Source organism: Artemia sp. Qi Xiang Cuo, chromosome 13 (genome assembly GCF_049724085.1).
Source record: "Artemia sp. Qi Xiang Cuo chromosome 13, ASM4972408v1, whole genome shotgun sequence".
In the NCBI taxonomy this organism is placed as follows: Eukaryota; Metazoa; Arthropoda; class Branchiopoda; order Anostraca; family Artemiidae; genus Artemia; species Artemia sp. Qi Xiang Cuo.
The window spans coordinates 52,932,236-52,954,448 of record NC_142806.1 but is presented as its reverse complement, the minus strand read 5'-3'; the positions used below and the strand labels follow the sequence as shown (position 1 = coordinate 52,954,448).

General features: G+C 33.5%; 2 protein-coding genes across 2 annotated transcripts in view; one reads left to right on the top strand and one right to left on the bottom strand.

Annotated features, from left to right (window-relative positions):
* Window positions 1–4,344, top strand: part of ND-B17 (NADH dehydrogenase (ubiquinone) B17 subunit) — a 71,131-nt gene extending 66,787 nt beyond the window's left edge. The window contains exon 4 of the mRNA XM_089098636.1: window positions 4,119–4,344. Coding sequence (XP_088954762.1) covers window positions 4,119–4,274 — 156 coding nt within the window. The 3' untranslated portion in view covers window positions 4,275–4,344. The remainder of the gene's footprint in view (window positions 1–4,118) is intronic.
* An 11,356-nt stretch (window positions 4,345–15,700) lies between these two features.
* Window positions 15,701–22,213, bottom strand: part of Sgf29 (SAGA-associated factor 29) — a 93,040-nt gene continuing 86,527 nt past the window's right edge. The window contains exons 6-7 of the mRNA XM_089099110.1: window positions 19,169–19,397; window positions 15,701–15,966 (exon numbers count right to left, since the gene is read on the bottom strand). Of these exons, the coding sequence (XP_088955236.1) occupies window positions 15,788–15,966; window positions 19,169–19,397 (408 nt within the window). The 3' untranslated portion in view covers window positions 15,701–15,787. The remainder of the gene's footprint in view (window positions 15,967–19,168; window positions 19,398–22,213) is intronic.

Genomic DNA, 22,213 nt, shown 5'->3' with positions numbered 1-22,213 from the left:
AGGTAAGTAAATCTGTCCACTTGATCGATCTTCTCCTCACCCTGTTCATCCCCTGTTCACCTTCACTTATTCCTAGTCTTGGTGACTTAGTCTTCTTACCATTAATATTCAAACCTCTTCTTGCACCTCTTCACTTATTCCTAGTCTTGGTGACTTTGTCCTCTTAACATTAATATTCAAACCTCTTCTCGCACCTCTTTACTTATTCCTAATGTGTAATACTTCTTAACATTAATACTCAAACCTCTTCTTGCACCTCTTCACTTATTCCTAGTCTTAGTGACTTAGTCTTCTTAACATTAATATTCAAACCTTGGTCTTGGTGACTTAGTCTTCTTAACATTAATATTCAAACCTCTTCTTGCACCTCTTCACTTTTTCCTAGTTTTGGTGTCTTAGCCTTCTTAACATTAATATTCAAACCTGTTCTTGCACCTCTTCACTTATTCCTAGTCTTGGTGACTTAGTCTTCTTAACACTAATATTCAAACCTCTTCTTGCACATCTTTAATTTTTACTAGTCTTGGTGTCTTTGTCATCTTAAAATTAATATTCAGAGCTATTATTGCACCTCTTCACTTTTTCATAGTCTTGGTGTCTTTGTCTTCTTAACTGTAATATTCAATACTATTATTGAACCTATTCTCTTTTTCCTATTCTTGGTGACGTAGTCCTCTTAACATTAATATTCAGACCTCTTCTTGCACCTCTTCACTTATTCCTAGTCTTGGTGACTTAGTCTTCTTAACATTAATATTCAAAACTCTTCTTGCACCTCTTCACTAATTCCTAGTCTTGGTGACTTAGTCTTCTTAACATTAATATTCAAACCTCTTCTTTCACCTCTTCACTTATTCCTAGTCTTGGTGTCTTAGCCTTCTTAACAGTGATATTCAAAGCTCTTCTTGCACCTCTTCACTTATTCCTAGTCTTGGTGACTTAGTCTTCTTAACGTTAATATTCAAAACTCTTCTTGCCCCTCTTCACTTATTCCTAGTCTTGATGACTTAGTCTTCTTAACATTAATATTCAAACCTCTTCTTGCACCTCTTCACTTATTCCTAGTATTGGTGACTTAGTCTTTTTAACAATAATATTCAAAGCTCTTCTTGCACCTCTTCACATATTCTTAGTCTTGGTGACTTAGTCTTCTTAACATTAAGATTCAAACCTCTTCTTGCACTTCTTCACTTTTTCCTAGTCTTGGTGTCTTAGTCTTCTTAACATTAATATTCAAACCTCCTCTTGCACCTCTTCTTGTACCTCTTCACTTATTCCTAGATTTGGTGACTTAGTCTTCTTAACACTAATATTCAAAGCTCTTCTTGCACCTCTTCACTTATTCCTAGTCTTGGTGACTTAGTCTTCTTAACATTAATATTCATACCTCTTCTTGCACCTCTTCACTTATTCCTAGTCTTGGTGACTGAGTCTTCTTAACGTTAATATTCAAAACTCTTCTTGCCCCTCTTCACTTATTCCTAGTCTTGGTGACTTAGTCTTCTTAACATTGATATTCAAACTTCTTCTTGCACCTCTTCACTTATTCCTAGTCTTGGTGACTTAGTCTTCTTAACAGTAATATTCAAACCTCTTCTTGCACCTCTTTACTTATTCCTAGTCTTGGTGACTTAGTCTTCTTAACATTAATATTCAAACCTCTTCTTGCACCTCTTCACTTATTCCTAGTCTTGGTGTCTTAGCCTTCTTAACATTAATATTCAAACTTCTACTTTCACCTCTTCACTTAGTCCTTGTCTTGTTGACTTAGTCTTCTTAACATTGATATTCAAAGCTCTTCTTGCACCTCTTCACTTAATCCTAGTCTTGGTGACTTAGTCTTCTTAACATTAATATTCAAACCTCTTCTTGCACCTCTTCACTTATTCCTAGTCTTGGTGACTTAGTCTTCTTCACACTGATATTCAAAGCTCTTCTTGCAGCTCTTCACTTAATCCTAGTCTTGGTGACTTAGTCTTCTTAACATTAATATTCAAACCTCTTCTTGCACCTCTTTACTTATTCCTAGTCTTGGTGACTTAGTCTTCTTAACATTAATATTCAAACCTCTTCTTGCACCTCTTCATAGTCTTGGTGTCTTAGCCTTCTTAACATTAATATTCAAACCTCTTCTTGCACCTCTTCACTTATTCCTATTCTTGGTGAATTAGTCTTCTTCACAATGATATTCAAACCTCTTCTTGCAGCTCTTCACTTATTCCTAGTCTTGGTGTGTTAGTCTTCTTAACATTAATATTCAAAACTCTTCTTGCACATCTTCACTTATTCCTATTCTTGGTGACTTAGTCTTCTTAACACTGATATTCAAAGCTCTTCTTGCACCTCTTCACTTAATCCTAGTCTTGGTGACTTAGTCTTCTTAACAGTAATATTCAAACCTCTTCTTGCACCTCTTCACTTATTCCTAGTCTTGGTGACTTAGTCTTCTTAACATTGATATTCAAACTTCTTCTTGCACCTCTTCACTTATTCCTAGTCTTGGTGACTTAGTCTTCTTAACAGTAATATTCAAACCTCTTCTTGCACCTCTTTACTTATTCCTAGTCTTGGTGACTTAGTCTTCTTAACATTAATATTCAGACCTCTTCTTGCACCTCTTCACTTATTAATAGTCTTGGTGTCTTAGTCTTCTTAACATTAATATTCAAACCTCTTCTTGCACCTATTCACTTATTCCTAGTCTTGGTGACTTAGTCTTCTTAACAATTATATTCAAACCTCTTCTTGCACCTCTTCACTTAATCCTAGTCTTGGTGTCTTTGTCTTCTTAACGGTAATATTAAAAACTCGTCTTGCCCATCTTTACTTATTCCTAGTCTTGGTGACTTAGTCTTCTTCACAGTGATATTCAAACCTCTTCTTGCAGCTTTTCACTTAATCCGAGTCTTGGTGTCTTTGTATTCTTAAAAGGACTCTTCAATCTTCTTCGCTCAAAAAGTTAATTATTACTCTTCTTGGTTACGGACTCTTCTTCAAACTGATATTCAAACCTCTTCTTGCAGATCTTCACATATTCCTATTCTTTGTGTCTTAGTCTTCTTAACAGTAATATTCAAACCTCTTCTTGCACTTCTTCACGTATTCCTTGTCTTGGCGGCTTATTATTCTTAACATTAATTTTTGAAACTATTCTTGCACCCTGAACTTGTAAAACCTCCAAAAGTTCATTCATTTTGCTAATATTTTCATCTAAGATACTTGAATCATCAGCATAATCCAGAAGAGTTTTACTTCCCCAATTGATTCTGTGTTTCCCATTGCCTTTGCTGTGCTCCTTAGGACAAAATCCATATAATTCGGATAAGACGCAGCCCTACTTAACTCTTGATTTAATACGAAACCAGATACTATATCTTATTTCCTACCTTAACTGCAGCAATGGTATTCCCGTACATAGCACTAATCACTTAAGTGTATTTATCTGGTATACCATACAAGGATATGACCTTCGCTAAATCTCTTCTATCAGCTGAGTCAATTGCCTGATCATAATCTATAACGACTCAGGCACATTCCAATTGTTAATTTAAGAGTAAAAGTTTTGTCAACGTATCCTCTTTTCTTCCTAAAACTTTATCTACAACCACTGCTATTCAGAAGCTGTCGTGCGCCAATTTTTAAATTCCAAATTTGTCTGAATGTTCGAAGTTGAGACCCACTTTCCTGTAAAATGTGCAAATGATCTGATCTTCTATCCTGATATGGATACGACAAAGATTTTCTTATATTTGAACTTGGAATTTCTGAACTAACCTTTAACTATCAACTTTATTGTGTAAAAGTTCTTATCTCATTAAACTTAAACCTCTTCGCTTGGTCTCGCGGATGTATTCCCCTCTTTGCCTTATTTAATTTCCCTATTGTTAGACAAGGAAACCATTCCTCCCCTCCACAAAAAATGAAACTTTTTCCCCTCAAATAAACAATTTATTTTTCTATTTTTTGTCTGTATGCGATTTTTCTTCTTTTTTTGCCATAACTGTGTTTTTTTCATCCTTTGTTTGTCGTTTTTTTAGCCAGAAATACAATTTTTCTTTTAAAGTTTGTTGTGTCACCATTTTATCAATTAATTAATATATCTTTCAAAATTATTTCAGAATTGGACCTCTCTTCAAGGATGGCATCTATACGATACTAGACCCCGTATACTCCCTGGAGAACCTGGCTACCCCAACTTTACTAAGAAGCAGCCCAATGACTATTGTGATAAGGGTTTCAAAAACTCTTCCTTTTACAAGCCTGTAAATTACTAAGTAGTAGTCTTACCTAAATGTAATTATGTATATTTGTTACAGGAAATAAAATAAATCCGTAGTTAAAAAACTCTTTAAGCTGCGAGTAGGTTTGCCATTTAGATATGGTTGTACACCGGTACATTTCAGGTGTGAAATAAACTCTTTCTTCATTCTAAGGGGATTTTTTTCATACTCTTTTTTACTCCTGTTGATGTCCAGACGAATTTTCTACTTCAGTCAACGATTTCAACATCGTCTGCTTTCACATGGATTTAAAAGACTGATATTATTCTCAAATCTAAGTGCGTCATTGCAGTGAAATTTCACATTTATCCTGGCATCATTGCGAATATCATTCTATTTAGATAGAATGAAACGAAACGTGCAAAGAAAGAAATAAAGAATATAGAAATAACGAAACGTGCAAAGGAAGAGCCAAGGAAAAATGTGCTTTTCACTTAAAAGTTCTAGTGCCCTTTTTAAGTGACCAAATGATTGGAGGGTAACTGGCCCCTCTCCCACCCACCATTTTTCCTAGAGGTCATATGATCAAAATTTTGAAATAGCCATGTTGTTCAACATAGTTGGAAAGCCCAGTAGCTATGTCTTTTAGGATAACCACCCCCCACAGCCCCTGGGGAAATGTTTGTAAGTCATGAAATTCGCCCATTGTTTACGTATAGTATTTCTTATTGGAAATTATACAGACATTTTTTGGGGAGGGGGAGAATTTTCTGCAAGGGGAATTTTCTACGAGGATAATTTGCTGTGGGGAGAGAAGTTCCGGGGGGGGGGGGTGAAGTGTCCGAGGGAAATTTTATACTGGGGCAATTTGGCAGGATTCCTATTCAAAATTCTTTTTATTTGTCTTACTCTCTCTTTGCTGACTCAATTCTTTTTGCGGAGATATTGAGGGGAACTGTCCGGGGGAAATGTTTACCCGGATTTAAATTGTCTAGATTTGTCTTTCTGTATGTGGAGGGATTTTCCACGGGAAAAATTCTCCATGGGGGAGTTTTCTACAGGATGAATTCTCCAGAGGGAATCTTCTGTGGGAGCACCTTTCTACTAGGGTTGGAGGGTATTCGTGGGAAGAGTTTTCCACGGAGGGGAATTTTAGGCATGATTTTAAAAACCATCAGAAATAGAAGTATTTTTCAAATGAAAGTGGACTAAGAAAAAATTCATAGCAGGAACCGTCCGCAAGAAATTTCGGGGGTAATTTTCAGATAGAATTGAATTGCATGGGGGGAATTTTCCTGGTTGGGGATTTTTTATGGTGGAAGAACTTCACCTGGAGGGATTTACCATGAGGGGAAGGAATTTTCCATGGAGGGGGATCCAGTTTATCCAAAATAAACTGGTTCTTTAATGCGTCAATGAATGAACAACTTGAACGGTAGGGGGTTTATCATGCAAGTACCGTTTCTTTGAATGATGTGATACCATATAATGTCTAAATTGAAGTTTTGCTCTTGAAAAAAAAAAACCATTAAGACTCTGAGGTCCTTGAATTTTGGTCTCTTCATTTTCTTTTAATGCTGGAAACTGTGAACTTTAAACAATTAAGAAAAACAAATAGAAAAAAAGAATGGTTAATAGTTTTAGCTCTGAGCATTTTAAGGAGAAGGGTATACAGACAGTCCCTGCATTTACACATGTAAACCTCACGTTATATGTCAAAACGTTTTAAACCTAGAAGTTAAAATACTAAAATAGAATCTTATCAATACTTTGAATAGTGACAAGAAAGCTTGAAACAAATGAAATATAGTCCTATAGCTCTATCGAGAAAAAAAACCATTCTGGCATATCTTCACGCAGAGAATATGAAGGGTTCTCAAAAGAGACTTGCCGGAAGGACCCCAGAGAAACAATAAAAAATCTGGCTGTCATAAAATGCACTTTTCATGTTTTGATCTCCCCTTCGAGAATGTTACCAGGACCCCGGCTCCAATATTTGTGGTCACATAATTTTTGGTGGATCCATATCCCCAGTCATAATGTGAAAAATCGTCGAAATTTTTTAGAAGATATCTACTTTGTTTTATCATATGGCTATTAACAGACTCTTTCTTTTATTCAACGTCTTGTGAAACAAAATCCTGGCTATACCCCAACTTTAAGAATCCATTTATCTAAGCTACAAAATTCGGCTTAAGGATGGTGAATCTAATTTAGACAACCATGCGACCTTGTTTTGTTGTAAAGCCTCTCTTAATGACCCAGGAAAATAGAAAAATAAAGTATTGTTTTCAACGGGTTACTTGAAAAAAAATAGACATTTTGACTGTGCCAAATTTCTTGTTTGGTTTCAGCTACAACAGAGCAGAACAGAATAGAAACCTCGTTCTTTCCGTTAAACTTTGACTATTGTGATAATTCTAAAAGGAAGATTGCTCAAACAAAAGGGCCGTTAAATTTGAATGAGAAGTATTTTAAAGAACTTCAAGACTTAAGCGTGAAGAGCGAGGGCTGAGGAAAGGGCAGCCCCCTCGTGTTTGGAATAATTTCTGGTCGTTTTAAGTTTTATTATGGCTTTTTAATTTCAACTGAAAAAACTTGTTCTATTTATTCAATTTTAGGAAGTAATTCATGTGTAAGTGTGTACATAAATTTTTATATTTCCTGAGAAAAATTTTGTTCTATACCTTTTGCTGTGACAATGTCAGTAGAATGCTAGTGTTTCTATCATATATTCCGTTTTATACCTGTGCAACCTTTTTATCTTTTTATTTATTTGCTCATTTTTCGTTTTTTCTCTTTAGGCCTAATTTCTCTTTAGGCCTCTCCCCATAAAATTTCCAGTTTTACATTCTCTCATGTTTTTCAATATTATTTATATAGATTGCCTGTTTTCGTCTTTTATCCATACTTTTCTAATTACTTTTGCTCTACCACAGAAGTCTTGAGAAGTCTTTTTACACAGACAATTGGTTCTTAGTAATGTCAAAAGACCTGAAGCCATTTCAGCCCCTTTTCAATTATCATAGATGGGTTACCAAATAATGCCTCATTTTTTTTCATCAAATTGTGCCATAGAAAAAAGCCAAGCGGGACTTAGCAGAAAAATAGAGGTACCACAGGACTAAGCCATTTTAAGTTGAAGGCAAATGATGCCCTTCAAAATTATTTAATTCAATAGTAGGGGCAGGAGTTATAGCAGCAGTAGTAATTGTAGTAGCCCTGAAAGTTTCAACTTAATCGCCTCAGCCGTTCTCGATGTGTTGCTGACATGTCCTATTGACAATTACCATGCACATGGATCCTTTTTATTTAGTTTTATAGCAGCAAATCGTTCCCAGAAAGTTCCAACTTTATATCCTAATCTGGTTCGAGATATCTCGTCTAAGCTATTTTGACAATCTGGATACACTTAAACTAGTTTGATTTAGTTCAATGGTAGCAGAAGTAGTAGTAATAGTAGGAGTAAGAGAAGTAGCAAAATCAGTTGTAATATTAGTGGCCCTAAGAATATTTAATTTAATGCCCTAAAGTGTTGCTGGAATATATGTGATACATCCCTTTGATATCAGTCAGGTTATCAGAGAAAATAAAAAACCAATATCTTCAAGAGTTGTGGTCCAAAGACTTTGCCTCACACCTAATATCATCTTCAAACGAGCGATTATCATGAAAATCTCAGAGATCTTGGCGAACTCGACAATCTGATGTGTTACTGCTTTCATTGAGTTGATTCGTGTGTCTCACCCTGTTATACTGAGCAACGCAGCATATTCTGATGGCTGAGTCCTACTCACCCTCTAAAAAAAGGAGATAGAACTATTTTAGTAAATTCATACATTCAGTACATTCGGATATCATTAAACAAACAATGAAAAAATAGAAGTTTAATTCTCCAAAGAATTAAAATTTGGCACCAACGATTATAAATTAATATATAAAGCTAGATTTGGCTATGGAAAACAGAATGACAAGATTTAAAATTTACAGCAAGTTTCCGAAAAATAGTATTTTAGTTCTCCCTTCCCCAAAGAAGATACGTCCTTCCAAAATCATAGACTTACCGAACTAACAAAAATACGAAATATCACTGGCTTTGACTTACTACACAACTTTTATGGTGATTTTTTTTAAAGCACAGCTAGGCCTTTTTTGGGACATAACACTGAGGGGGGGGGGCTCAGATCAGTCACTGAGTTGATTAACTTTTTCGGAATTGAAGAAATGGGTGAGGAGGAAATGAGCCATAAAATAGGACTATAGACATGGTTCAATAAGATCCTTGGAGATAGTTTGGGAGACCACACTGCCTTTCCATGACGATAAACAAAAATTCAAATAGGGATATGCGGTGACCGTCGTCAGTAGTAAAACTTCAGTAGTTTTATTACTGATGACGGTCACTGCATATGTGACCGAAATATCTGGTATTTTTTGTGGATTTCTATCATTCTTTGTGAAACACTGTCTATTAAAAGGATCATATCCCTATTTGAACGTTTATTTAAGATCCTTGGATCCAAAAGGTAGATAGAGAGGAAGCTGTAAGGGCAGACAAAGACGAACGCATGAACATTTTAAATATTAATGGCCAAAAAAGTAAAATTTAAAGCCCAAACTCCGACTCGTAAATAGCAATATCCCCTCTGTACTAATGTATGGATGCGAGACAAGAACATTGATAAAACAGCTTGAAAAATGAATACAAGGTTTGGAAAATAATTGCCTCCGATGCATTCTGGGTATCCACTATTCTGACAGGATTACGAACACCTTCACACGTCAAAAAACAAAGCAACCATTGATAGTTGAGAATATTCGAAGCAGTAGATGGCGGTAGTGAGACCATATGGGCGATGGCAGGGTCCTCATATATGTTTGGTGCTGGGTTTCTTCCGGCATTAGAGGCCAAAAAGTAACGCTTGGCCGATGCCTAGAGAGGGAGCCTAAGCTGACGGGTACATCTTTGCGTCCTCAGTTGCCGCAAGCTCTTAAGAAGTCGTAATGGAGAGGTACTGTTGTCATCTTATGCGCCAACTGACGTGAAAGGAAGTAAGTCTAAGTATAACATGTAACAAAACAAAAAAAAAAGAAGAAAAAAACCTAAAAACGTACTTTTGTCTATCGGCTTTATAAGTTGTTGTCAACTCATCAAAGATTTTGATATTCATTTCAATATTAGTTTTCAGGGCATTATATACAAGTACGACGATTGTCTGAATCCAATGCTCTTTGCTTATTCTGATACAGTGCGGAAAATAATATTGGCATTATTACAGCATTATTCTCTTCTATTAACGGCGTTATTCCAGAAACATAATGCTCTTTCGGCAACCTCGAAAAGTAAATTAGTGCCATTCAGAAATATCTTTAGAGCCGATACTGTTAAGCAAGGCTGTATGGGGGATTTTGTTTGGGGGGAAGGGGGCACAAAAACTTTATAAAACGCAGCAATAATCTATATATATATATATATATATATATATATATATATATATATATATATATATATATATATATATATATATATATATATATATATATATATATATATATATATATATATATATATATATATATATATATATATATATATATATATATATATATATTATATATATATATGCATTTTTGTTACTTTTTTCGAGACGGAAAAAAATTGGGAGGGGGGAATAAAATCAGGCAAACCCCCTCCCTTTAATACAGCCATGCATTCAAGAGTTACTTACTAAATTCTCTAATAAGAAAGCTTTACGGATAACACTTATACAAAAAAAAAAAAAAAAAAAAAAAAAAAATCAGTTTTTTACAATTTAAACTTAATGGTAACGCTACTTACACTGAGGCAACATTTCCAACAATTTATCAAAAGATTCAATGACGCAGATGTCGTTAAAAAAAATCAAGGCAGAAATACATAAAAGGAAAGAAAATAAAATAAATAATCTCATTATGTAGCATGACACGTACACACATACACAAGTCTCCCAAAGTGTTTAAGATTTTCTCAATTTTTTGGTACAATTTACACGTATGTGTATGCACATAGGTGTGACCTTTAGAACAATAAAAATCCCTAGAATTATCCTCGGACAGGTGGAGTTCCTGATTCCTCCTACCCCAAATTGCACATGCATGGTTACTGGTTACATTATACAGAAACTCTTCCGAAGTAAAAATTGAATTTTCGGGAAATATTGGAGGGATTTTTTTTCTTTTTTTTGTGCAACGAGTCTTAGAATCTGGACCATAATATCTCTCCCGGACGCTGGCACGTATGCGTGAAAGTCCATGTCCAGTGGATTGGTAACTAAGCCTAAGGTCAAACTCTTTATATCTTAAGGTTTTTAAAGCTCTTCTTTTCAGTCTATCTGAAATTTTTCATTTCTTACTAAAAAAATATCAAGATTTTTAAATGGTTTCTCTTCAGTCTTTCTGAGGTCTTACAGTTCGTACTCTAAAAGTCTCGAAACTTTAAACCTTTTCTCTTCAGTTTTTCTAAAAGTATTTCAATCTTTCAGTTCGTACTCTAAAAAACTCGAAATTTTTAAATCTTTTTTCTCAGTCTTTCAGTTCGTACTCTAAATATCTTGAGATTTTTAAATCTTTTCTCTTGAGTCTTTCTGAATCATTTCAGTCTTCCAATTTGTACTCTAAAAATTTCCAATTTTTAGATGTTTTTTCTTCAGTCTTTCGGAAATCTTTCAATATTTCAGCTCGTAAACCAAGAATCCCGAAATTTTTAAATGTCTTTCTTCAGTCCTTTGGATGTCTTTCAATTTGTACTCTAAAAATATTGAGATTTTTAAGTCGTTTCTCTTCAGTCTTTCTGAAGTGTTTCAGTCTTTCAGTTCATAGTCTAAAAATTCTGAGATTTTTATATCGTTTGTCTTCAGTCTTTCTGAAGTACTTCAGTCTTTCACTTCGTACTCTAAAAATCTCGAAATTTTTAGATTTTTTTCTTTAGTTTTTCGAAAGTCTTTCAATATTTCACCTCGTAATCTAAAAATCCCAAAATTTTAAATGTTTTTCTTCAGTTTTTCACTTCGTACTCTAAAAATCTCGAAATTTTAAAATCTTTTACCAGTTGTTTTTCGTCTCAAATATATAATTCTAACGACACAGTTGGGTAGCCTAACCACACACAAAATTAGCTGTTTGGATTGTAATTTATTTTAGCTGTTCAGAGTCCTTCGACTTTTTGTATAATTTTACATGTGTAATAGATACTACAAACGATTTCATTCCTGGGAAAAAAAAAAACAATGTAATTTTCCCTTTAAATTGCAGTATGAAGATCTAAATGTAATATCATTTACATGAAAAATATGTTTCCAAGATTAATGCTCTAAATGAATTTCCTCAAACTCATGACAGAAAATCTATTTTCGGGACAGAAAATCTCAAAATGTCAATTAAAAAAAAAAGTATGGAGCCATATTCGAGAAAAATACATACACAATTCCTCGTTTAAAGATATATATATATATATATGTATATATATATATATATATATATATATATATATATATATATATATATATATATATATATATATATATATATATATATATATATATATATATATATATATATATATATATATATTATATATATAATAAGACAGAAAACGTGAAATAATAAACAAAAATTCAAAACCAAAAAACTTGAATTTAAAAGCGAAAAGGATTTTTCAACGGTAAAGGATGCGAGTAAAAAACAGAAAGTGCATTTTTAAGTTTACCTTTATCTGTTTACCGAAGGAATCTATCCCTTCCCCCTCTCTTTCCCTTTCTGCAGATATGACACTGGTGCAAAACAAGAAACTATGCATATAGTCAGCCGAGTATTTGGCCCAACGGATGGTTCGTGCAAATTAAAACTTTGGCGCAGAAAAACGTGACTGAGAGACAATTTTAAGATCCAAAACCAGAAATTAAAAGGACAAAACCTATTTTGTTAGTAGAGATAGATGAGAAAATGTCATTTAACTAAGATATGACTTTACGATTCAGCTTTCCTGTCTTGAGGTAAGGCTGAAACTAAAGAAATGTAAGTCTACGATATCTATGATATATTATAATAAATTTGTATTTATAACACGACAATCCTGAATCAAAGCTTAATCATAAGTAATACTGTGTAGTTTTGATCCTTTCCAAGAGGCTTTCCTTAATCATTCCCGGGATATAGTTATTGTAAAAGTACCAATTTTTCAAATAACAAAATTTAGTCAAATCACCTTGGAACGTCTCTTTAAGGATTAAATAAAAAAAACAAGTTTTTTTAACTGAAAATAAGGAGTAACATTAAAACTTAAAACGAACAGAAATTATTCCGTATATGAAAGGGGTTGTCCCCTCCTCAACGCCCCGCTCTTTACGCTAAAGTTAGACTATTTCTCACAACTCTATTTTTTAAAAACGATAAAAAACTTTAGCGTAAAGAGCGAGGCGTTGAGGGAGGGATATATATATATGTATATATGTATATATATATATATATATATATATATATATATATATATATATATATATATATATATATATATATATATATATATATATATATATATATATATATATATATATATATATATATATATATATATTATATACATATATATAATATATATATATATATTAAAGATGAATATGAAGATTTCTCCATATCATTTCTGAAGTTAGATTTCTGCAACTTTTCATTATTATAGTTTATTGGAAGCTTATTGCTATGATTTATTAAGGCGAAAAGTAAAAATATTTGGGCCTGGAATAATGGCTCTTTAAAAATTCAAACCCAAATCAGTAATCAGAACCGCAAGAAATTTAGTTAAAAGAAGGCTAGTAGGATTGTTTTTGGAAGAGGGGTGGAAGCTATAGGGTAAAAGTACTCTTCTGTTCTATTTTATAGAAATATATCTATTTTCTAAAAAAAATCTGTTTTAGTTCTACAGAGTGGGCAGTTGAATTGTCTGTTCCTCCTAGCTATGGCTATGCATATTTCTTCTAATATCTTGAAATCATAGAAGACATATTAAAAATCGATGTTCCATTTGAATCATTGCTGTAAGGAGCCGCAAGGACACATAAGGCTTGATATTGCCCTCAAATCAGTTTCACCCCTGAATTTAGGACTATATAGGGCAATAGGACTTAATATAAGGCAGCATAGGTTAATGTAGGGCAATAGGACTTGTTATAGACATAAGCCCTGTCTCAAGTTTCCACGGCAATCCGTTTTATATGATATAAACTGAGGGAAAATTGTCAGATACGAGGAACAATTTTTTTACAATTAAATTAGCAGACGAGAGGTTGTGGACTCTCTACCACCTGACATACAGGGTGGCCCAAAAGTCTTTTTGACGGATTCTAAACCCTAATCTGGTTGCCTAATCTAACCTTTCACATACTTTTCCGAGTTTTACACTTTCGGAGTTTTAAATGCTAATCTCGTATATCTACATAAAGTGGCATGGAGAATAATCTCATCTACTGGGAAGTAACCAGGATCGATCACTTCTGAAGGAAACGCGTTAAACCAATAAATTTAGTAGCATTATACAGTGAAATATCTTGTAAAACAAAGAAAATAAATTAACTCGCGCAAAAACTTAATATAAAGTACGAAGATAGAATGAAAATTATTTATATAGAGAAAATATATTCTGGACACTTTCTATAGAAGGATTTGTTGTAGAAACTTTGAAAGCGGCTCATTCGATAGGAAATTGGAAGTTCCAGTACCATGGGCGCCCATAAGCTGAATTCCAGGGGGGGGGGCAAACCGCATCTAATTGGCATTTTTAATGCTATATGGTAGAAATCTCAGAACAAAAGTATACAAATAAGGCAGTATCATTCAGCCAGGGGGGGGGGGGGCGGGAGCCCCCATATGGGCGCCCATGTCTAGTACCCTTTTTAATAGTCAAAAGTGACTGGAATAATAAGCCCATAAGACCATTGGAATAGTAAACAAATAAACCAAAATAAAACAGAAGCAATTTTTTCATACATAATTTTATGACAGTAATTCCTCTCTTTGTCTTTTATGTCAGTTTGGAAATACGTGAAAATTTACTCACCAATATCCTTTAACCAAATCAACAAACTTTCCAAAATTAACAACAGAAAAGACTGATGTGAAACCACAAATATGTCAGAAGGGCCTGTGTCACATGACATTCAGGCTTGATTGAATTCACTAAAACTATATAAAGCTCTTTAGCCACGCTATTCAAGATTCAAAATGAAATTTTCTAGCTTTAATTCAAACAGATTTTCGCCTGCGAGTCCAAGCAAATTCAGTCCCTCATTTTGCATTCAAGTCCAGTGGACATTGTCCGTCACGCGTCAACCCAAAATCAATCCAATCTTTCATACCTTAGTTCTACCCTTACAACCTACAATCTACCTTAATTCTGACCTAAGAATGATGTATGGACAAATGGATGATAGATAGAGTTGTCAATAAACAAGTGAAATGAAATCATTTTTATACAATCCTAAAAAGGGCTTATGCCAGATTTGCCTCTCACTCACTTGGACTATCTGTCTTGGCTTTTTCTAAAATTAGATTGATGCCCACAACTACTTGAATTTATTAAAAATTAACGGCCTGTGTGACATCGTAATGCTATTTGGTGCCAAGAAGGGGCCGATAATGTTCAGGACTTAACCATTTTGACATTGAGCCCTCAAAAACCAAGGGGGACGGCCCCAGAAAGTCAAACGATCTTGGCTTTTTCTACAATTAGCCATGGTTTGGTGCCCGCAACTACTTGAATTTATTAAAAATTAACGGCCTGTGTGACATCGTAATGCTATTTGGTGCCAAGAAGGGGCCGATAATGTTCAGGACTTAACCATTTTGAAATTGAGCCCTCAAAAAACCAAGGGGGAACGTCCCCAGAAAGTCAAACGATCTTAAGAAAAATCAGACAATCATATTCAGCATATCAGAGAACCCTACTGTAATTTTTACACTAAGAACATCAAAAATAGCTGTTTCACTTGAAACAGCTTTTGTCTGTGCACTAGACTGAAGCTAAGAATTTGGAATTTAGAACCCTAGTGAACAAAGAAAAAAAGAATCTAGACCAAAGTCACAGCTCGATCCAGATCATTAAAAATATTTGAGCACATTAAAATGAGCACAGACCAAAGTCACAGCTCGATCCAGATCATTAAGAATATTTGAGCACACACATATTAAAAACTATTGCAATCATCATTAAAAATACGTTTGCGTAATATGGTAATAAAAAGGGGTTTTTCCTCTTTCAAAGCATAAGCGTATCTTTTCAGGATCATCAAAGGTCCATCTGCCTTGAAGATGCTCCCTCTTGACTGAAATTACCAACTCCAAACATAGAAACCTGATAAACTCCAAACATAGAACTCTGAAAAAAAGGCATCCATAAATCTGGACCAGAACACAGCTTGAGATCCATATTATTCGCAATAAAAACACTATAAACATGTTAAAAACTTTATTATAGTACAAACTATTACAAAAAAAGGCTGATGCATATTATACAGTTAAAAGAATTGAGATTAAAAAGCTTATTTTTTCCTCTCTTTCAAAGCAAAGACATATCTTTGTGGGACCATCAAAGGGGGCGAAAACCCTCCTGCATAGTTTGGGTCTTCAAAGGAAACATGATAATCATCCTGGGAAGACGATGGCAATTCACTGATAATAGCCTTGTAGAAACAAGTCGTCTGAGGGTAGAGAGCCATAACTAGAATTATAAAATAATAATAAAAATTAATTAATAAAAGATATCAATAAAAAAACTCAATAAAAATTCAAGACTTAATAGCACTCTAATGCATCGTAGCATCATTAGCTTGTTGAAAAGAATACTAATATAGTTAAAATCATTTATCAAAATTTCCAAAATCGTTACTAATTGCATATTAAGATGCGTTCCATTTAATCTTAAATAGTGCTAACATCACACGAAAAACGATCAGTAAAAATTGTTTAGTTCTTTTGAAGTGATTTCTATACTTCTGATTTTGAAGATACTTGGAAGCTTTTGTTTTTTTATTTTATCTTTAATCACTTTCTTTTCTCAATTGCAGTAACAGTAAGAAATCAGAGCTTATGATATCTAAATTGCTTTTGCTGAATAAAAAAAAACAGGATTTAAATGGTTACTTTAGTGTTAGACCTCTCAATTCTAATATTCCAATATTTAGGATTATTTAATAATAGTTTCCAAACTTGTTACTTATTTCCTATTCAGATAAACAAAATTATTTGCAAAAAATAAGGCCTAATTGTCTTTTTTCTAAATTACATTTACAGTTCGAAACCGGAGCTCGTGATATCTAAATTGCTTAAGCTACCTCTTAGAGGCATTAATATTATTTCCCTAGACTTGGCCTACTTAAGTACTGTACCTCCCAAATATACAATTGATGCATCTAGGATTATTTGGTAATGGTTTGCAAATTTCTTACTTATTTCATATTCGGATAAAAAAAATTATTTGCAAAAAATGAGGCCTAATTGTCCTTTTTTCTCTCTCAATTACATTAACAGTTAGAAACCGAAGCTCGTGATATCTAAATTGCTTAAGCAGCCTCTTAGAGGCCTTAAAACTATTTCTCTGGACTTGGCCTACTTTAGTAATGTACCTTCCAAATATACAATTGATGCATTTAGGATTATTTGATAAAGATTTTCACTCATTAGTAATTTCATATTCCAATAGAAAGGCAAATTTAATATTTTATTTGATTTTAAAAGTGATGCCATGATAGAAACAAAGGTCAAGAAAAAATATGTTCTTTTGAAAGAATTGGTTCTGAAGATACTTAGAAGGTTTTGTTTGTTGTCTTTTCTTTAATTACCTTCTTTTCTCAATTACAGCAACAGTTGGAAATCAGATCTAGTAAAATTTAAAAATCCGTCTGCTGCGTCTTAAAGGCCTTAAAATTATTTCTCTAGTCTTGGCCTACTTTAATACTGTACCTCCCAAATATAAAATAAATGCATTTGGGATTATTTGGCAATGGTTTCCAAACTCGTGACTAATTTCATATCCAGGTAAAAAATCAACTTTAGTATTTGATTTACTCTTAAAACTGTTGCCAGTGTTGCCAAAGATTAGCAAAAATTGATTTCTTCTGAAGAAATTTTTATTCTTCAATTTAAAAATTGCTGAGTAGACTTTGTTTAATCAATTTGTCTTTAATCACACCTGCTTTTCTTAATTTCTGCAATAGACAGATACTGGAGCTTGTGGAATTACTTTTATGTATCTTAGACGCCTTAAATAAAACCTTTTTTGAATAGACAATTGATTCTTAGTAAACGATGAAACGCTCGAAATGCATTTTCAGTTTTCCGCCACAATAAAATCTACGCCGCGTAGCATAACCAGGGTTACCACCTAGTAAAAAAATCACTAAATTTTAGTGATTATTTTTGTTGATATAGTAGTTTTCTTCAATAATCTAGTGATTTATGTGTTCATTTATTGATTTTTTTTGTTGTTTAGGTAATGTAAAAAATTACCATGGGGGCAACCCACAGCGTAACGCCTTTTCATTTACTGCATCTGACTCGCCAGGGTATTACATTTTGTTGCTTTTTCCTCCAATTATGCCATAGAAAATTTCCACAAAACATAGAAAATTCACACAAAGAACAGAGGTATCTTAGAAGCCAGATACTTTTCTAATTGCTTTTGCTCTACCACAGAAGCCTTAAAAAGTCTCTTTACACAGACAACTGGGCCTTAGTAACAGTCGAAATACTCCAAGTCCATTTTTAGTTTCCCTTCCAAGGTCCCTTTTCAATTATCATGAACAAAATTTACGCAAAATATCCAGGAGAACAGAGGTATCTAAGAGGCTGGATACTTTTCTAATTGCTTTTGCTCTACCACAGAGGTCTTAAAAAGTCTCTTTAGATAGACAACTGGTTCTTAGTAACCATCGAAAGACTCCAAGTCCATTTTCAACCTCCCTTCCTTAGCCTCTTTTTCAATTATCGTGGAGAAAAGTAACACAAAACATCCAGAAGAACAGAGGTATCTTGGAGGCCGGATGCTTTTCTAATTGCTCTTGCTCTGTCACAGAGGTCTTAGAAAGTATCTTTATGCAGACCATTAATTCTTGGTAGCTGTCGAAAGACTCAAAGCCCATTTTTGGTCCCCCTTCCATAGCCTCTTTTCAATTATCGCAGATGGCTTACCAGAATAATTACTCTATTATAAATATCAATCTCTCTCAAATTTCTACGACCACACTTTCCATGCATAACTTTTTTTTTTTTTTTTTTTTTTTTTTTTTTTTTTTTTTTTTTTTATTGCTTAGCAGAAGAACAGAGGTACAACGGAAGCAAGCCATTTTTAAATTGAAGGCAAATGATGGCCATCAAAATTATATAAATTAGTGACTTCAATTTTAACAAATTATTCAAATGAAATTGACCTCATTTTTAAGCAGCCAATTTTAAAGGCCATCATTAATTCTTTTTCAAAATGAAACAGAACTTTTATACCATTTTCTCAGGTACAATACAAATTTCGTCTTTATCAGTAAAGTTTTTGGGTATGTCTTAGGGGAATGTAAAGGCCTTTATTCGATTTGAAATCGACTGTTCTTCTAGCCGTTTCTCAGTTGACTGCTTGATCTATTGTTGTTTTTTGACACTATTTTTGCATTTTTCTTTTCTATTTAAATATTTTTTTTGACCTGTGAAGGATGTTTTTCCATAAAAATGCATCAGTAATTCGAATTGTACCACATTGTATGTGTAAATACACATCTGTATTGAAAAAATACAAATCTGAGGCACCATTCGCAAATAGAGCTATTAGATTTATTTCCCAAAAACATCCCAGTAAATACAAATCTGAGGTACCTTTTGGAGATAGAGATTTCGGATTTATTTGCTGAAAACACACACTTGTAAAATATACATACCTGAGGTACCTTTCGGGAATAGAGCTTCAGGATTTATTTCTGGGCTTGCTCTCATCAAAGGCAAGACAACAATTCTCCTTTTGCTGAGAGTGTGCTTCTCTTTTTGCTCCTCATCTATATCAAACACTTCATACCTTCCTTGAGACTGGGAGAAACTTACTACTTCAGCAAGTATCCAGTTTTCATCGCCTTCTGGACCTTTTACTAACGCGGCAACCATGTCGCCAGCCTGTAAATATATGAACTATGCAGTTTTACAAATTAAGTTCTACAATTTTAATTACTGATGCATGTTTATGGAAAAACATCCTTCACATGTCTAAAAAATATTTAAATAGAAAAGAAAATGCAAAAATAGTGTGAAAAAAACAACAACATATCAAACATAAAAATCTATTTACAGATATAATATGAACTATAAACTAGAATATAATTTGTACTAGAAAAAAATAACCCCAAGAAAATAAAGACAGAGAAACATATTTTGTCAGAGTAAAAGTGGTTATCGAGCCAGAAGTGGCGGAAACTCTCTGGAGAAATGTCGCTGCTTGTAATGAGGATTAATTAAAAAAAAAACTGTTTCTACAGAAGATATTTTTCAAAGAAAAATAAAGAGCTATATTAAACCAAAGAAGATTACAAATAAAGTCAGATAAAAATTCAAACATCAAACGAACGTAAATAACTGTCAATAAATAAATGCAACCCAAAACGAAGAGAAATTACAATAAATATTCAAATCAAACTTAATAAAACGAATAGAAATTACCAAAAACACCAGAAGAGCCAACGCCCCCTATGCCCTTTAAAGAACAGAATGACAGACCTGAGCTGTATTTTATTTGTGAAAACATCAATAAACAAAGAACGAGAATACAATAATAGCCAAGATGACTGAAAAGAGCTAATGAATGTAGATTGACAGTTTAATATGTATTGATAATCATCTATTAAAGTCTCAACAACTTTGGATTTATTAACATATAAAAGAGAAAACGTTTAAAACGTGTTTAGCGTTCAATGAAGCGCAAATGATGTTATTGTCGTTAGAAGGCATAGGGGGCGTTAGCCCTACTCTTACTTACGTTACGTTACTACTTACGTTAGTTTTGTAATTTGTGTTCGTTTTAAGCTTGACTTAAAACTCAAACCGGTTTAAGTTTGAGTAAAAGTGGTCATCGAGCCAGAAGTGGCGGAAACTCTCTGGAGAAATGCCACTGCTTGTAATGAGGTTTAATTAAAAAAAAAAAAAAAAAAACTGTTTCTACAGAAGATATTTTTCAAAGAAAAGTAAAGAGCGTTAGCCCTACTCGTGTTTAGTAACTTGTGTTCATTTTAAGTTTGACTTAAAACTCAAACCGGTTTAAGTTGACGGTTTAAGTTTGAGTAAAAGTGGTCAACGAGCCAGAAGTAGCGGAAACTCTCTGGAGAAATGCCACTGCTTGTAATGAGGATTAATTAAAAAAAAAATTGTTTCTACAGAAGATATTTTTCAAAGAAAAGTAAAGAGCTATATTAAACCAAAGACGATTACAAGTAAATTCAAATAATAATTCAAGCCCGAAACGAACGTAAATCACTATCAATCGACAAATGCAGCCCAAACGAACAGAAATTATCAAAAACAGCAGTAGAGTTAGTGCCCCTTATGCTCTTTAAAGACCAGAACGTCATTTGCCCTTTACTGAAAACAATGTTTATTTCAAGCAAGGTTTTATTTGTCATAACATCAATAAACCAAGAAAGAAAATACTATAATAGCCAAGATGACTAAAAAAAACTAATGAATGTAGATTGACAATTTAATAAATACTAACAGTTATTCCTGACAGTATCAGCAACTTTGGATTTATTAACATATAAAAGAGAAAATGTTTAAACGTATTTGTTCTCAGTAAAGCGCAAATAACGGTGTTGTCTTTAGAAGGCATAGGGGACGTAAGCCCTACTCCTGTTTTGTAATTTCTGTCCGTTTTAAGTTTGACTTCATTATTTACTGTAAATTCTGTTCGTTTTTGGTCTAATCTATTTATTGATAGCGATTTATGCTCGTTTTACGCTTGAATTATTATTTGACTTTATTCCTGATCGTCATTTCTGATTGTCATTGGTTTAACGTGGCTCTTTACTTTTCTTTAAGAAAATTCGTACAGGAAGAGTTGTTTGTTTTTTTTTAATAAACTTATGTTTGTTTTTAATTGACATAATTCTTTAATTGGTTAGTAAAAGGAATACCTGTACAGTTTTTTTGGCTTTTCCCCTTAAGAATCAAGATTTTAGCTTGCTATTTATATTTGGAATAAAATTTTGCAACAAGTTTTAATAATAGTTTTACTATAAAGCTTTGGATGGTTTGGTACAGGGAATGTTATTCAAGTAAATGAATTGAAAATCTGCGGAGTCTTTTGGCATCTACACGGCTAAAGCTATTCCCCTATTAGGTTAAAATTGAAAGTTTCAGCTTAATACCCAAAGCCGTTCCTGAGATATCACAGATAAACCCTTTTGACAACCTTGGATCCATATAGCGTCTTGTGCTTTAGCTCAAAATCCACAAAAACATGCACTGGAAGTTACAACGTTATAGCTTTAGCTGTTCCTAGGATATTACACAGACACTCTTTGACAATCTGGATGCATGCGGCGTCATTTGATGTAGTTTTTATCCCTCTCAACTTCCCCTGAAAGTTTCAACTTAATACCCTATTCTGTTCATGAATCATTGTATCGTTGCCATTCTGATAACCTGGATGCACTTTGACTCCTTTTGTTTAGTTCAATTATGATAGTAGTTGTAACAGTAAGTCGCAAGTAGTTGCAGCAGCAAGTAATCACAATCGCAGTCACAAGTAGTCGCAGTCAAAAATAGTTGCAGTCACAGTCACAGTCGCAGTAGTAGTAGTAGTAGAAGTAATAGTAGTGGTATTAGTGGTAGTAGTAATCCTGAAAGTTTCAACTTAATATCCGTAGCCTAAGATACTACAGATCTACCCTTTTGAAAGCCTGGATGCACATAGCATCTTTTGATCTAGCTCAAAATCCCTT